Here is a 17,626-nt window from a genome sequence, read left to right on the forward strand (position 1 = left end):
GTGCACTTCATTCATTATACTGTGTTTTCTGTGTGTACAGTGTTGTTTGCAGCTTGTCTAACAGTTTATTGGGAGCGGTTTTGGCCTCCCTGCGGCGACCGATCGGCTCGCACCCCTTATTTAGTGGAGTAGGAGCAGGGGAATGAGGATGCGCATGTCTCCGTGCAGTCCTCTTTCTCTCTCCGGTCCCAGTTTCGGTTTCGGTTTCATTTTGTAACGCTCACGTCTCAGAGCGTTTCAGAACTCCGAATACCGTTCTACTTTTAGCGCGCTGGTGATTTCCAAGGAGCGCTTTTTCTTTGAGCATAAAGAGACGATTGTTCCTTCGTTTTCTGGGCCAGAGTGAATAATAATTATTTCTCCCCATGTACACCTCTCTGCTTGGACACTGGGGTTGCAAAATATATTGAGTTTCAGGCTGGGCCTGGCATATATAATTATCTGACTGCTTTCAGGGCAGCTCCCTCCACATCTAATCATTTATATTTCTGCCCTGCATATACATATATACAGTTTTTCTGCTCCTCTGGAGCCCATCTGCTGTGTGACAGTATGGCTGGTTATGAAGACCAGGCTGAGGACGAATATTATTTTGAGGACCCTGCTGGTTCATTTGAACAGGACTTAGGGGGTCATTCCAACCCCGGCGGGCGCTGCCCGCCTGGCAGGAACCGCCACTTGGCGGTCAAAAGACTGCGGAGGCCATTCTGACTTTCCCGCTGGGCCGGCGGGCGCCCGCCAAGGGAGCGCCCGCTGGCCCAGCGGGAAAGGCCCTGCAACACAGAAGCCGGCTCCGAATGGAGCCGGCGGTGTTGCAGGGGTGCGACGGGTGCAGTTGCACCCGTCGCGATTTTCACTGTCTGCTATGCAGACAGTGAAAATCATGCTGGGGCCCTGTTAGGGGGCCCCACGACACCCGTTCCCGCCATCCTGTTCCTGGCAGTAAAAACCGCCAGAAACAGGCTGGCGGGAAGGGGGTCGGAATCCCCCTTGTCAGGGCCATGGCTAAGGAGCATGATTATAATGCATCCTCACAAAAGAAAGCTGCAAGTGACCCGGCTTCTTCTTCTTCTGAGCATTCATCTGAGCAAGGGGATGACCCCCCGTAAACGCAAGAAGAAATCTCATCATATGGAAGCACCTACTCCTGGAGTTTTGACATTCGAATCGGAAGACATTGTTCCTCCCCAGTCGTCGATGTGGTTACCACCTCCTGAGGTAGCAGATTATGTGGAATCCCACATCAGACACAGTTTTGATAAAGAAGTTCGCTCCAGACTGCGGTCTGAATGCCCCAGGCCGGATTTCCCTTCCAAGGTGATAGAGACACCGGAATTGGATCCCACTTTAGTCACTTTTCTTTAAAAACCTGCCAAGGATCCTAAGAAGGGTATAGACCGCACCTGACGTGGATGCCAGGACAAGCTGTTGGACGTTTCTGGTCCACTGACAAAAATGTTAGAGTTGACTTTTCAGGCCAAAGAGTCAGGGGAGACGATTAACCCGGATATTTTGGCGGGTTGGGCTCAAAGAGCGCTTTGCTTCTTAGGCAATACAAATTGTGCTATATCTTCTGAGCGTCGCCGCTCCATTTTGATGAAGTTAGACACCAAATTGGCAGATTTAGACACCTCTGAATCAGGACCTGTCGTGCAAGGTTTACTATTTGGTTCTCCTTTTATCAAGGGACTTTCCAAATTTGTGGCAACCTTTGCAAGTTTGGACAAAGCTCAGAGTTCGATTAGACGTGTGCCTCGTCCACTTTTTCGAGTGGCCGGATGCTACAGAGGGCATGCCTTTGGCCGCTTCAACAAGCAAGGCCCTCAACGTGGGTATTACCACCAAGGAAGAGGTGGCTTTCAGGAGAATGACTCCTCCTCTTCAACCTTCTACCCTTCGCGACCAAGAGCGGGTCGCTCCAGGTTCCGCAGAGGGAGATCTAAAGGCCACCAATCTTTCTCCCAGGAGTCAGGATCCATAGGTGAGCCTTATTGCAGGTTCAGATGTAATGTTGGGGGGCAGAACTAAATGTTTTTTGCAAGCATGGTATCAAATTACTTCCGATGCTTGGGTGCTAGAGACTGTGCAAAGACTCAAACTGGAGTTTTACGAGTCCCCGGCCAAACAATGCCTTCCCTGTCCAACATATTTTTCCCTTCAAGAGCACAGTTTCATCTCCGCAGAAGTTTCGGCTCTGTTAGCAAAGGACGCCATTGTCAAGGTATCAAAACACCCTTCCGGTTTTCTCAGTCCAGTGTTTCTGGTAGACAAAAAAGGGGGTGGTTCATGCCTGGTTCTGAATTTAAAAGAATTCAACGGTTTTCTTCTGTACCGTCATTTCAAGATGGAGGGCATTCACTTGCTGAGAGACATTCTCCAAGAGGGAGACTGGATGGTTCGATTAGACTTGAAAGATGAAAGATGCTTATCTGACCATTCCTATTTTTCCTCCCCACCGGAGATTCCTTCAATTCCTTTGGGAAGACGTTTATTACGAGTACAAGGTTCTTCCGTTTGGCCTGTCATCAGCCTCTTGGTGCTTCACGAAGGTGATGCGTCCAGTTGTAGAGTCCCTGCATTCTCAAGGGGTCCGTCTAATAATATATCTAGACGACATTCTGATCATGGCCCAAGACCCGGATCTTCTTCTTTCTCATCTGGCATGGACTGTGTCTCTCCTGCAAGACTTGGGTTTTACAATCAATGCCCAAAAATCTGTTCTGATCCCGTCTCAACAGATGGATTTTCTGGGTTTCCGGATAGATTTTATTCGGTCTCAATTGATTCTTCCCCCGGGGAAGATTCATTCAATCAAGAGGGAGTTGAGATCTCTCTTGTCCAGTCAGACTGTATCATTGAGGTCGATTGCCCGCATGGTGGGCCTGCTTTCTTCATCCATCCAGGCGATCTTTCCAGGTCCTCTCCATTACAGAGCCCTTCAGAGATTGAAGATCTCCCACCTTCAGAAGGGTCTCAGTTATGCGGACCAAATTCTCCTCTCGGAGGAGGCTCGGTCAGAAATGACTTGATGGTTAGAACACATGGAGGTGTGGAACGGAAGAGCGATCTTCAGCTCAGCCCCGGACGTTGTGATAGAGTCCGATGCCAGTCATTGGGGCTGGGGAGCCCGTTGCGGATCAGTCTCCACGGGAGGCCCTGGTCCAGTACGAAACTGAATCTCCATACCAATTGTTTGGAGCTTCTAGCAGGCTCATTTGCGATCAAGAGCCTCTCCCCTATCAAGGTGAACTGTTGTATCCTTCTGTGCATGGACAGTATTTCGGCAGTGAGGTATGTCAACAAATTGGGGGAACACGTTCCCGCATGTTAGCGGAGATTGCCAAGAATTTTGGGCACTTCTGTCTACAACACAGGATCTCGGTTATTGCGGAATATCTACCAGGGAGCAACAATCTAGTTGCGGACTGGCATTCTTGACATCTGAGGGATTACAGCGATTGGAGACTTCATCCCAAGGTATTCTGGGCGCTCTATGCACGGTGGGGTCCGTTTTCGATAGATTTTTTTTTGCATCCCGCCTCAACCGTCAGATCAAACGTTTTGTCAGTTGGAGGCTGGATCTGGAAGCATCAGCCATGGATGGTTTTCTTCAGAATTGGTCTCAGGAGCGCGGATACGCCTTTCCTCCCTTCTTGATGATCCCCAGAGTGTTAGCGCAGATCAGGTGTCAGCAAGCATATCTGGTTCTGGTGACACCTCTGTGGAGGTCTCAGGCCTGGTTTCCGCTAGCTATGGAGTTGAGTTGCGATAATCCTGTAATCCTTCCTTTCAGGAAGAACCTTCTCCAGGACCCTCTGTGCCTCCCTCATCCATTGGTTCTGTCGGGTCAGTTGTCCCTGATGGCCTGATGTCTTTCAGGGAAAGATGGAGTATCCCAGGACTTTCGCAAGAATCTTCAGACTTCATTGTGGGTTCCTGGTCATCCAGTACGCACAAAAGATACGCTTCTGGAGTACTTGGTGTAGTGTTCGGGGTGCAAATCCTTCTTCAGCTGATTGCAGTCTGGTCCTAAATTTTTTATCTTCTTTAGCTGCGTCAGGTTTAGCTTATCGATCAATTAATAATTATCGATCTGCTATATCAGCGGGTCATTTACCTATCAAAGGCAAACTCATTGGAGAGCTTCCCATTGTTTGTAAACTGCTGAGAGGTATTAGATTAGATAATCCGCGTCGTCCTCGTTACTCCACTTTATGGGATGTAGACATTGTTCTACGTTTTTTGGAATCATGGCCGTCCAATAGATTTCTGTCCAGAAGGCAACTTTCAGCCAAACTCACGATGTTGTTATGTTTAATTTCTTGTAAGAGAGTCTCGGATGTTAGAGCCCTAGACTTGGCAGGCAGAGTTTTTTCTCCCGAGGGAGTAACTTTTTCCACTTCGCGAAGAACTAAATGTAATCTGAAATCGGTATCTTATCCCAGTTTTGTGGCTAATCCCAAATTGTGTGTGGTGCAGTGTCTCAGAGCTTATGAGGTGAGTACAGAAGAGTTTTGTTTGGATATGGGGGCTCAGTTACTCATTTCATTAGTCAAACCTTATCACCCTGTTTCATCAGCCGCTCTGGCTAGATGGATGCGATGGTTATTAAATGAAGCAGGCATTGATATTTCAAAATTCGGTGCTCATTCCTCCAGAGGTGCTATGGCATCAAAATCTTTTGCTTTGGATTCTCGTTTAGAAGACATTTTAAAGGCAGCAGATTGGTCTTCTCCATCTACATTTAAAGCATTTTACTGTAAACCTATTGTGGATATTGCATTGGTGGTGGTTAATCAGCTTTGAACAAGCATAATCTGAGCCTCTGGTCCTGACATAGAATAAAACATTTTCTAGCATTTGCGTTAAGAATTTTTCAATTCTATTAAGGACACGGAGGTGATGATTATCCTGCCGCACTGTTAATATGTTATATTATTTTTATTATTGTACATTATGGTATTGTTAAAACTTTTATGTACATGGTCATTGTATTTCAGTGCTTTTCCCACCCTTTTTGGTAGTATGTTTAAGGATCATTTTATGATGTTCAGTTTTTATGGTCCGGATTTTTCTAGGAAATGAAGACAAGTAATTTCTTTTGTCGTTCCTTCAGGATCAGTTTCCCGGAATGGATGGGATTCTCCTGATTCTACAGTTTGTTCCTTGATATGGAGTTTTTCAAGATTCACTTTAAAACTGGAACTGTTAACTGTTGCGTTTTTGGGCAAAGAAAGAGGAGTTGTTCCTGGTGAGACTGCACTTTATAGGAGTCCTCTATGGTCATCACGTGATACAGAGACTGTTGTGAAATGTTGTTTTTTGGTTTAACAAGTTTTCATTGACTGCTGTTAAATAAAAAGCATGGAAAGAAGCATAATCATCGCCTCCGTGTCCTTAATAGAATTGAAAAATTCTTAAGGCTAATGCTAGAGTTTTTTTTATTTTGTGTCTGGGTTGTGTAACTTTTTTGGCACAACCCCAGTGCAAAATCTCGCTGGTTAAATTGTAATTGTAATTGTAATCGTATTTATATAGCGCTTACTACCCCTGACGAGGCGTTGAAGCGCTTTTGGATGAGTAGCACGCTACTCCGGAACCCAACAAGAATTAGTGATGGATTAGTATTGTTAAATAATGAGTACAGTTTTAGTATTATTATGAGTTAATTTGAGCCGCGGATATGAGAGTTTGTTAGTTAGACTGGAGTAATGGAGGGGTGGAGGAGGAAATAAATCCAGAGGTGTTAATTGGGAGTATATCCTTCATCTACTCAACCCAAAGGCTTGGGATGAGTAAAGGGGGGTGGAGGGGGAAGAGTATGTGGAAGGGTTAGGGAGAGCATAGTAGCAGGGTGAGATGAATGCAGGAGAATTTAGTAGGGTTGTGTGGGAGATCACAGAGGTAGAGTGAGGTTTGGTGAGTTAGATGTGGAGGGAAGAGCTTAGGCAGAGATATTTAGGAGATGAAAGTGGTAGAAGAGATTTGGGATGAGTCAGAGTGAGAATGGAGGATAGTTTGATAGAGACATGACATAAGAGTGATGAGTAGATAAGTGTGATAAGATGAGAGCAGGAATTCATAGATATCTAATATAACAACCCAAAGAAAAAAAACCAGGAGCCATGCAATGATCCACAAACATGCCAAGCACAGAAACAACATATACACATACATATATATATATATATATATATATATATATATATATACATATATATATATATATATACACACACACACACACACACACACACACACATATAATACATAATTAGAATCATGGGTAAAAAAATACTTAGACAGGTTTAAAGAGTGTGTGTATTTTATTGTTATGACATAGTAGCAATACATATTTTCCAAAGAAACTATAAATAAATAGAAATATACATATAATCTGAAAAAAATATTTATCCACATAGGCATATGCAGTTCATAGTTGTTCGAAAAAGGTGGTTATGAAGGAAAGAGCCAACTCTTGAGTAGTTTTCTGAAGACAAGAAAGTTATCTGTGGCTCTTATAGTTGGGGGTAATGAATTCCATAGTGTGGCTGCTTGGACGGAGAAGGATGTACCACCTATAGTCTTTTTCTTGTATGGTGGTGTTCTAAGGCGGGGTGCCAGTCTTGAGTGGAGGGTTCTTTGTTGGATGTATTTGGTCATTTTCTTTCTGATAAAAAGCGGTCCTGTTCCATGTATAGCTTTGTGGGTGATACAAAGCAGCTTGAAAGTGCATCTTCTGGCAACGGGTAACCAGTGTAGTGCTCTCAAGGCAGGGGAGATGTGGGCTTGCGGCTTTATATGTAGAAGTAGCCTGGCTGTGGAATTCTGGATACGTTGTAGTTTTTTCATAACAGAGAGAGATGATCAATGGTAGAGGCTATTGGCATAATCCAGTTTGGATAGTACAAGTGAGATGGTAGCTTGCACCTTGTGTGGAAATCCGAGGTGGGGGAAGATGTGTCGTAAAGTCTTTAAGGTGATGAAGCTTGTGTGTGCTAATTTGTCTACTACTTGGAATGCACTCAAATATAGCCGTGATAGAACTGCTAAACGTATGTCTAGGGTGTTATGATCTATCTTATGCCACTTCCTGTGAGGTCATAGGTTGTAAGGCCAAGTGTGATGTCACGCGCCGTGATGTCACCTTTATACTGTGTAACTTGGTTAGTCTCCCCACTGCTTTTTAAGGACTTGTGCCCTGCCTTTGCAACACACACGCCAATATTTTTAATACGTTTAATTTAATTGTTTTTATCACCTTATTTTTGTTGTTCTATATTTACTCTTGTTCGTTTCGTAGGCTTTTTATTGCTATATTAGTTTTCTGTTTTTATCGTCATTTATAATTGTCCCTTTGGTGTCTCAACTTCTTCACTCTCCTAGCGTCGTATTTCACGGACTTCTCCCTCTCCATGCACACCCCCCCCGCGCACACCTTCAGAAATAAGCAGACCGTGCGCGTGACGTTTAACGTGATAACGTCGCTTCCTGCGGCGTAGAACTACACGGGGGTGGCCTAGTATGGGCGTCAGATTGAACTTCCGGTCTGTCAGGTGTCTGTAGTCCTCGGGTTGTCTGTTGAAGTCTGTGCCTAGCGCAGCAGTTGCTGTCCTCCTTTTGACCTGTCAGTTGTCCGTCACACCCCACGTCTGACAGGTGTCTCACTGAAAATTCTTGGACTTGTCGAGAGGCCTCAGACGGCCCGTTAGGGTCGCGCCACGGGTCCTTGTTATCGGAGATGCCTTTTCTCTTCCTGGAGCGGTTCCCTTGGCCCAGTCTGCGTACCTACACCTGGCTCAGCGCGCTGCTGCTCGGCGTCAGCTTCTTCAGCGCCTACCGGGGGGTGACCGAACCGCCAAGGAATGGGGAGGAGAGCGAGGAGGCGGTGGAGGAACTCCAAGCAGAGCCTGGACCAGTTGACGGAAACCTGGCCATGCAACTCGTCTACTACCTGGTTTCTGACAGCCTCTGTGTCTGGGTGAGTTTTCTCCTGCCCTTACATCTCCAAAACATCTTAAATTAGCCCAGAGTCAGGAGTCTTTCTTTTAATGTTCCCCCCGACTTCCAAAAGTTCTCATAATAGTAAACGTAGATCGGGAATCCCATGCATCCTTACAATGTTCCTAACCTCAGATCATAGCACGATCTCAGAAGTCATTATTTTCATGTACATTGATTCTGAATGTTACTTTGAGCATGTTATGTACTATTTTAATATACATAGTATTCTTAACTCCTCACCGTTGTATACTTGATGTAGTCTTCGTCCTTGTAATGTATGAATAACATGGGCCACATTCTTGCAGTGTAAATAGCATGTTTTCGAACATTGCAGTACATGTGTAGATTGTATCCTCAACATGCCCCTAATGGATCCCGGATCCTCCATCCATCCAGCCATTGCTAGAGGCTGTACGTTAGGTGTTAGACATGTAAATGGTGTTTCCTCTCTTTATTGTGCCATATTATTGGTATGTTATGCATGAGATCCATAGGAAGCTTCTGTCATTTACACCAGATTCTAACTGTGGTAACTCACTGCTATGACATAGCAACAGTTATTAACACAACTCGTTGCACACTGTTGCTACATCATAAAGGCCTTCCAAGCCAGGTTGGCAGAACCCTCTGAGGGGCCTGTCAGTACAATGCGGATCATCTGCTTTGACAGAAAGCAGAGTTGCAGGAGAGGGTAAGAGGGGAGGGACGTTGGTGGGGGTTTGGTTAAGGGTGGCAGGTAAGTCATTTTTTCACATTTGGGAGTGAGAGAATTGACTGTTATGTGTGGCACCCCATTAGTCCTCTGCCCTAGCCTTGCAGTTGAAAGCAGGGGCAGATGATTTCAAGGCCAAACTTAACATACAATTTCTATATGGTTAAAAAGTGAATCACTGGGGTGTTTTTCACTTCAGGGTTCTGAGTGGAATCATGGACAATTCGAGCTTTGCCCATGGTTTTTATTTGATGTCACTCAGAACCTAGGGGTGCAAAACATCCCCATAATTCACTGTTACCCATCTAAAATTCCATATATAATATGTGACTTGTGTCCCACTCTGTTGTATATAATAAAGGAAGGACACAGCTGCTCAACTGTAATAACTTAGTATAGCAGTAATATGCCTGAAACTCTTGGGCAGAACTTATTACTTTGCCACATTATAAAGAAGTTCATGTCCGGGTTTTTTTACTCATTCCAAATAGTCAACATTGGGGGCGTGTGCTTTGTGAGATACCCAAGATTGCACCTTAAAACCACAGGCTGGCATACACCAGGCTTATGATGAACAGCGTCTGGTGCATTTTGAGCCTATCCCTTGTATTTCTTATAGGTAAGAAATCATGTGATTCTTAGTCTTTTATGTTTTAACCATTTATATTTGTAAAGGGAATCACACAACATCAGTCGGACATTCCTGCCTGTCTAACTAATCCCCCAAAATATACCCCTCCTCCCCACCCAACCCCCAACCCCCATACTACATACCATTCCAATCCCAACGTTCTGTTTAAGCCGGGACCCACACCACCATAGGTTATTCTAACAAGTTCATTCACAGTAGAGAAAAAAATCCATCTCTGTCCATCAGGCCCAGTGCAGTTAGCCTCTTTAGGCATGTGTGACGGCTAGTTAGGTAAGATATCTCTCTGTTCCACAATTTGTTAAATCAGGTTATACATTAGCTTCTCATCTCTTAATTGTCCACACCCTCTGAATCCAAAGGTCATAGTTAGGGCAAAATGATAGTGTCCACTTTCACTGCTGCAAGCAGCTGTGGTGAGATCGTTTTCTCTTCCCTTGAATGTAAGGGATATGTCTCTTTCGCCAGGGTCGGTGGTTTTAACATTTTTAAATAATCTACTTGTCCATGGGACAACATGCAACAGAAATCTAAATGTCCTGTAAAACAACCAACTTCTCCCTCCTGCTTCCTAAATCAATTATGTGGGCTCACACAGAAATAATGAATTTTTGTTTTAATAAAACTGACCTTGTAATTGTTTGCAAAAAATGCTAAAGTAAAATTTGGTTCTATTGCTGAGAAAATGTATATCCTCTCCAATTACCCAAAAAGTAGTGAAACCCAATAGTAAATCATTTTAAATTACTGACATCAGGTACGATAGTTGGGACATCCATGTCCAAAAAGTAAGCTACAATGCATTTGCATATCCGTTCATTGTGGTTGTATGTTGAAATTTCAACAACAGAAACATCATGCCGCCAAAACATTGAGGACCAGGATATCGACTTTGGAGTTATGAACAGTGAATCTTTACTTATATATTACCTTCTTGATATTTTGGTCATCTATGTTTCGTACACAATAGTCTGGTAGTACAATATTGTGGATTTGATATTAAGGTGGAGTAGCTCTGTTCTACAGTGAAAGACAAAAGGATCAGGAATTCTGTGTTGTTTGAGAGGTACTATCTGTCATACGACACCAGGCCTGCTTTCAACCCAGTTGGTTCTTTCCCTTTCTTCTTGCCTTACTGACTTACTTCACATACGCACAAGCTAATGGCAATATCAGACAGCCCTTTGATAGAAAACACACCCCACTGCCACACAACCCAGTTGCTCAGACACATAACCTCTCAGATGCACACACCTCTGCATAGACTAACACATCCCGTACTGCACAGCCACACATCCTAGAGACACACTCCCTCCTCCCACTGCACAGATGCACACGGACCCAAACTAGATAGACCCATGCACTCCCTTTTGACACACGCCCACCAGCTAGACAGAGACAAACCCTCCTGCAGAGACACAACCCCTATGCTGACACACATCCATTGCAGAGATACACCCTGCACAGACACACCTCCACCATGTTCAGATACAATCCTCCTGTAGACAGACAGAACATCCCTTGTAGTGTCCCCAAGCATATAGATACTTCTTCCACATAAACATACTTTCACACACTACAGAGACTCACATGCCTGCAGGTACACACTATGGATGCTTTGAACAGTAATTACCTGCACCAGGTCTAGTCTCAAACAAACCAAATTCCCAAACAGTCGAGGTTGCTGCCTGGATCAGGAGAGGACACCACACAGTTGCGCAAAGTACTGTTATAAGGGTGGGCTGGCCTGCCGAAATGTGGATGAAGATATGAGGAGGGGAAGAGTCAACCGCAGTCCCTCTCTGCCAGTTGTGGACTGACAGTTAACTGGCTCCAACTAATGTGGAATGGGCCTGGCAGTTCCATAGGCCAGGAAATCGTACTTGTGAACTGTATTATAGCACAAAGAAATATGCATGTGTAGATTTTTCCATGCTAAAATCTGTTGAGCATTTACAAATTCACTTTTCCTCTAACCACTTTTTTTTTCCAAGCCCTGGAAGAAGTTTTACTTCTGCTCTTATCAGGTGTAAGTTTCCAACCTTTCTCAGTATGGGTAAAACGATTAGGGAATAGCTGGTGAAAACCCTTAACACTTGCAAGTTAGTAAGTTTGCACAGACTCAAAACAGCATTCCAGCCCTTCAACTATTGCTTACGGTACAATCAGCTCCAGTATGTAGATCTGCGGAAAGGTGGCAAAATAAGGAAATTGCTAGTATTCCAGCCCAGCTGTAGTATTAGCCCTCACACAATGGGAGTGACTATTATCTGAGCTCTTATATAATGAAATTGATTCCATAATGTGTTGCTGCACTACTTGCACAAAACGGACAAAAAGATTTATGAAGCAGCCTGTCCCATGGACAAATAGATATTTAATTAAATTCCACACCCCTAGGGTAGAGGGCCTCCGCATCCAGAGAGGTGGATATAACAATAGGGTCAGTAGGATTTGCTGTATATGGTGCTTGGTAGTGAGTATGGAACACTGAAATCTTCTACGCATCAGTAGCTTGCACCCCCGCTATGTTTGTCTCTAATCTCTGCAATATAGCTGTTTGCTTGTGCAGCCAGCAGTTTGCGAATAATGTACCCACCTTTTTGAGCCCTTAATTTAAGTGAGTCCCGTATTCTAATGAAGATGTTCTTGGCACTGTCACTTTCTTCTTTACAAGTTCATGGAACTCCAAGGTAACTTGCAATATCTTTTTAACATATGGCTGAGAATATTTTATTCCTTGTAATACATGAGCACACCACCACCCTTTCCTCAAACTGTTTCAGTCCTTGGTTTCCCGCTCCTTAATATAAAAGCAATACTATGTTTGCAGACACGAGCAATAAAAGTTAAATCTGTAGTGCAAAAATAAAAAAGCAGTTAGTAATTTTTTGCAAAAAATAATTAGAATCCTTTTAATGTAAGTCAGATGGAAAAAAAATCTGCAGCTCAGGTTTAGAAACCTGCAGAGATGCGTTGGTGTTAACAGATGTACACACATTGATATAATTATTCCCTTTCTATTGATCACTGTTCATTTTAGAAAAACATCAGAACTACCAAAAACATGTTTATCTTTTCTTTGTTTACACTGCATCTGTTAACCCCTTCGCTGCCAGGCCTTTTCCCCCTCAGGTGCCAGGCCTTTTTTGGCTATTTGGGGCAGTTCACGCTTAAGCCCTTATAACATTTTGTCCACATAAGCTACCCATGCCAATTTTGTGTCCTTTTTTTCTAACATTCTAGGGGTACCCAGAGTTTGTGGGTTCCCCTAGAGGAGACAAAGGAATTAGCCAAAATATAGCAAAAAATTCCTTTAAAAAAACATTGGGGAAAAAAGGGCTGCAGAAGAAGGCTTGTGGTTTTTTTCCCCTGAAAATGGCATCAACAAAGTGTTTGCAGTGCTAAAATCACCATCTTCCCAGCTTTCAGGAACAGACCGACTTGAATCAGAAAACCACGTTTTTCAACACAATTTTGGCATTTTATTGGGACATACCCCATTTTTACTGTTTTTTGTGCTTTTAGCCTCCCTCCAGTTAGTCAAAGAAATGGGTGCGAAACCAATGCTGGATCCCGGAAAGCTAAACATTTTTAAAAAGTAGACAAAATTCTGATTTCAGCCAGGGGTCATTTGTGTAGATCCTACAAGGTTTTCCTACAGAAAATAACAGCTAAAATAAAAAAAATAAAAGATTAAAGTGAGCTGCAAAAAAAACAGCCATTTCTCTCCACGTTTTACTCTGTAACTTTTTCCTGCCATGTCAGATTTTCAAAAGTAATGTACTGTTCCGTCTGCTGGACTCTTCCGGTTGAGGTGATATATAGGGCTTGTTGTTTCTCATCAAGACCCCTAGGTACCCAGAGCCAATGAAGGAGCTGCACATTGCAATGGGTTTTCGTTGTATACCAGGTATACAGCAGTTCATTTGGTGAAATATAAAGAATGAAAAATTGGTATCAAGGAAACCTTTGTATTTCCAAAAAGGGCACAAGATAAGGTGTTGAGAAGCAGTGGTTATTTTTAATTCCCTGAATTCCAGGGTCCCTATACTAGCATGTGAATTACAGGGCATTTCTCAAATAGACTTATTTTTTACACACTGTCTTACATTTGGAAGGAAACAATTTAGAGACAGACAAGGGACAAAAACACTTGTTCTTCTATTCTGTGTTTTCCCAAGTCTCCCGATAAAAATGGTACCTCACTTGCGTGGGTAGGCCTAGTGCCCGAGACAGGAAATACCCAGAAACACTATGTGGACACATCAAAATTATCAAAGACAAAACTACCTGTTTTTGTGGAGGCACCAGTGATTTTGTCCTTGGGGTCAGCAGCCATCTAGGGAACCCTACCAAACCCAAACATTTCTGAGACACCTGAGGGAGTACAGGGAGGTGTGACTTGCGTGGATCCCCCAGTGCTTTCTTATCCAGAATCCTCAGCAAACCTCAAATTTAGCTAAAGAAATCACATTTTCCCACATTTCTTTGTGGAATCTGCACACCGGCACAAATTTCGTACCACCCAACGTTCCCTCTCAGTCTCCCAGTAAAAAGATACCTCACTTATGCATGTGGGCCAACTGCCTGTGACAGGGAAGAGCCAAAAACATGTAAAAATGAGGGGGAACCAAAGCGGGTCCAAAAAGGCAGTTTGAAAAAAAATGTTTTTTTGGCTGACAAATGGGGCAGATTTTTTATCAGTATAGATGTGACAATGCTGGGTGGTAGGAATTTTGTGGATTCCTCCAGATTACGGAAGGTTCCATCACAAAAATGTGTGATTTCCAGCGAAGTTGGAGGTTTGCATGCCATTGTGGGTAAGAAAATGGTGCGGGGTGCATGTGAAGCACACCACCATCTCCCTGGTGCTTAAGTGGTTTCTGCCCCCTTGGGGGCAGCTGGGCGTAATAGAAATAGGCTGATCTAAATGGCCTAAAATAAATTTGCCCCCGCCCCCACTCCCTCCCAGGGAGCGACTCTTGCCTAAGAGGTCGCTCCCCATTTGTAAAAAAATAAAAATCCCTGGTGCCTAGTGGTTTCTGATCCGCTTGGGGAGTAGATTTACCTAATAAAAAAATAGGTCGATCTGCCCCCAAGGGGGGCAGAAATGGCCTAAAATAAATCCCCCGCCCCCAGGGAGCGACCCTTGCCTAACGGGTCGCTCCCATCTCTAACAAATAAAAAAAAATAAAAAAAAATCCATGGTGCCTAGTGGTTTCTGCCCCCCTTTGAGGGCATATCGGCCTAATTAAAAAAATTCAGCCCCCTTCCCCCAGGGGAGCAACCCTTGCCTAAGGGGGGAGCGGGGATGGAAGGGGAAGTGATTTCCCCTTCCATCCCTGCCCAGGGGAGGGGGGTGTCTGGCCATCGGGGGAGCGCTAGGGGGCCCATAGCAGAACGTAATGGTTACGTCCTCGGCACTGGAGCGATGAAGTTGAGGAAGTAACCGTTACGTCCTGCGCACCCGAGGGGTTAGTATGCTCTGTGACCTGCCCTTCACATTAGATGTTTGCTCTGTAGCAGGCACTATAAGGTCAGACCTAAACTGTAATAACTTACAGCAGTTGGATAGCTACATCATGTTCTTATTACAGGTGGTTAGAGCTGTCGCAACTTGACTGTAATAAAGAAATTGGTGACAGCCTTTTGCGTAGGAATTGCAGTCTCTTGTGTATTTTGTATTTGTTACTCTTGAAGGGATTCCGCCGTATTCAAGCATACAGATGGCTTTGAAGCACCAAAACATTTTTAGATCACTCTGACTATCCTTTCTGGCACTCTGCGAAGCTCGTGGTAATGATTGGGTTCATCCTATTCCACAGTTAGTAACTTTCTGATAGAACCTATTAGCTTCAAATGTAAGAGGCGACCATGGCTCCTGTATTGCTCTACGTATGGTAGTCTCCACATGGGATACTGTGAAAGGATGGCAACATGGTCCCTGCTCTTGAGGAATGGCACCAGCTCATTATCGTGTAGCTGAAATAAATTGCCAATTTAGTTATTACCTGGGTTGCATGTGTATACATAGTTACATAGATATTTAGAGGTCCTGAATAAGAACAATCTGAATTTGGGGTTCACTTACACATAGTGTCCCTAGTGAGTAGAATTCTTTGATATTCAAATCTATAATGACTGTAACCATTCTGCTAGAATGATTAGGAAAGCAGCCGTGGCTAAATTTATATTACATGCACAGTTTTCACTTCCCTACTAATTAATAAAACACCCGACCCCCTTTTGGTTCGATGATCTGTGTCAAGAGGAATTACCGTGATCTTTGATATTTTGACTGTGAAGCTAAGGATATGAACATTTATTTTCTAGTTGCTTCAGCTCTGAATGTTTAATTTGTGCATTTGACAGTGCCAAGGCCAACGAAAGGATAAACTTGTTGAATGCTAAACCAAAACCCAAATATGACAGCATTACATTGATCACTGCCTTTTAGAATGAGGGGGCCATCATTTCAAGCTTTTTACAAATGGACTGGGCTAGTCGTAGTTGGGACCAAGAACTATTTGATTGATGTAGTCTACTCCTTTCATCACAAACCTCAATCTGTAGTTGATATGGTTGAAAGAAGTCATTTTTATAAATATAAGGATAATTGGTGAGTTAAAAATGGGACGCAACTTAGGTTGATGTGTAAAGGGCCCCAGCAGTGGTGTTCCCCACAAAAGTATCAAGAAGTGCATGATTTAGCCTAATTCAATTTGGTGTATTACACAGGGCTTACCTTCACCATATCAACTACGGTCCGACATATGTTGGGGACATGGAAGACCTTATGCACGTTATGTTAAATTTATTAATTGAGCGCTTGTATACCATAGGTTTGTTGGCGTCCTTCAGTACCAGGTGAAATGTATTATTCGTAGAGCTGATTAAAATGAAAATGGTTGTTAAAAAAGACAATTTTTTTTTTCTTCAAAAAGACAGTAGGTCTGGTGTCTGCCGGATTTAATCTGAAACTGAATTTAAGACTAGTGTGGCCTTCACCACCAAGCTGCAAGTTCCCACTCTGGTCTTTTGTTATCTAGGCACGATTAAGAGATTAGAATGAGCTGATCTCAAATTTCGTGATGGCCTATATCTTTTTATCTTCTTAAAAAGGAAGTGAGGGGCAACATTATTTATGCTCTTAAACGTAAGGCAGCAAGTTTTAAGGTGAATGTGCAGGGTTATTGGACGCCAATGTAAATTTTGTGGTATTGGGTCCCACAAGTATGTCATTAGAGTTGAAAAATCAGTTTTGCTGCTTCACTCTGAATGATCTGAAGCCAGTGGCGAGCATTCTTATTAGGTCTCCCTTGGTAGAGGACACTGGCACAACCTAGTCTTGAAATAATAACTTCAGTTATAATGACTTTGCATGCTTCAAATGAGAGAATAGGTAATATTTTCTGAAGTATTTTTATAAGAAAAATACATTTAGATAGTATCATGAATATTTGTGGTTTTAGGGTAAAGTTGGAGTCTACCAGAACTAGTAGTGCCGTTGCTTTTTGGTAGAGTTGCCTGTTGGGACGCAAAAGTCCTTCGTATGGTGACAGACAAGCACCTTTATCCTGAGTGCCCCAGCTGCAGCTATGTCTGGATCTCTGGTGCTGATTTTTGTTGTCATCGGCGAACATGGATCATTTGTGTGCGCCATGACATAGCCTGCCTCATGGATTGCAGTCTTGTTGGACAGGCAGAGGCGACCTAAGCCCTGCCCTCATAGTGGTGAAAGGCTACTGCCTGTGCCAGGATTTAAGAGTCATGAGTGGTGGTGGCAGCATACCATTACCATGTAGTGAGTAGTAGAAGTTAAGAGGCCTCTTTACTTATGTCACTAGAGTGGAGTGTATAGGACTCTGGTGTAAAGTTCAGTTGCTGTGTGCTTATCTAACCCTTGGCCCACATAAATATAGTATGTTGAGCTGTGTGGTGCGTGTTGTTTATGTTTGTGCTGGGTTTGTGTGCCTGCGAATGGTACAATACATTGAAGACTCTGTGTTCCATTTTGGCAGACCCAGGGCTGTCTAGAGAAACACTAGTAGGTTGAGGAATCCTCCCCAGACAGATTTGTGGATTGCTACATTCCTGTGAGCTGGGTTGGACACACTGGAGGAATTAGAGCAGATCTCTTAAGTACACTTCAAAGGGTGCTGTTGGATTCAGAAAGAGGTAATATCTGAGGAGGGACATGGGGCTGATAAGAGAATCCTAAAGTTTTGGACTGAGTCCCTGGGGTGACTTTAAGAAGC

At 43.6% G+C, this 17,626-nt stretch overlaps 1 protein-coding gene across 1 annotated transcript in view; it reads left to right on the top strand.

Moving 5' to 3' along the window:
* Positions 1-7,533: 7,533 nt before the first annotated feature.
* The window catches only part of AMFR (autocrine motility factor receptor), a 487,879-nt gene continuing 477,786 nt past the window's right edge, over positions 7,534-17,626 (top strand). Inside the window, exon 1 of the mRNA XM_069215844.1 lies at positions 7,534-7,981. Coding sequence (XP_069071945.1) covers positions 7,742-7,981 — 240 coding nt within the window. The 5' untranslated portion in view covers positions 7,534-7,741. The remainder of the gene's footprint in view (positions 7,982-17,626) is intronic.

The sequence above is a fragment of the Pleurodeles waltl genome, chromosome 12 (assembly GCF_031143425.1).
Source record: "Pleurodeles waltl isolate 20211129_DDA chromosome 12, aPleWal1.hap1.20221129, whole genome shotgun sequence".
NCBI lineage: Eukaryota > Metazoa > Chordata > Amphibia > Caudata > Salamandridae > Pleurodeles > Pleurodeles waltl.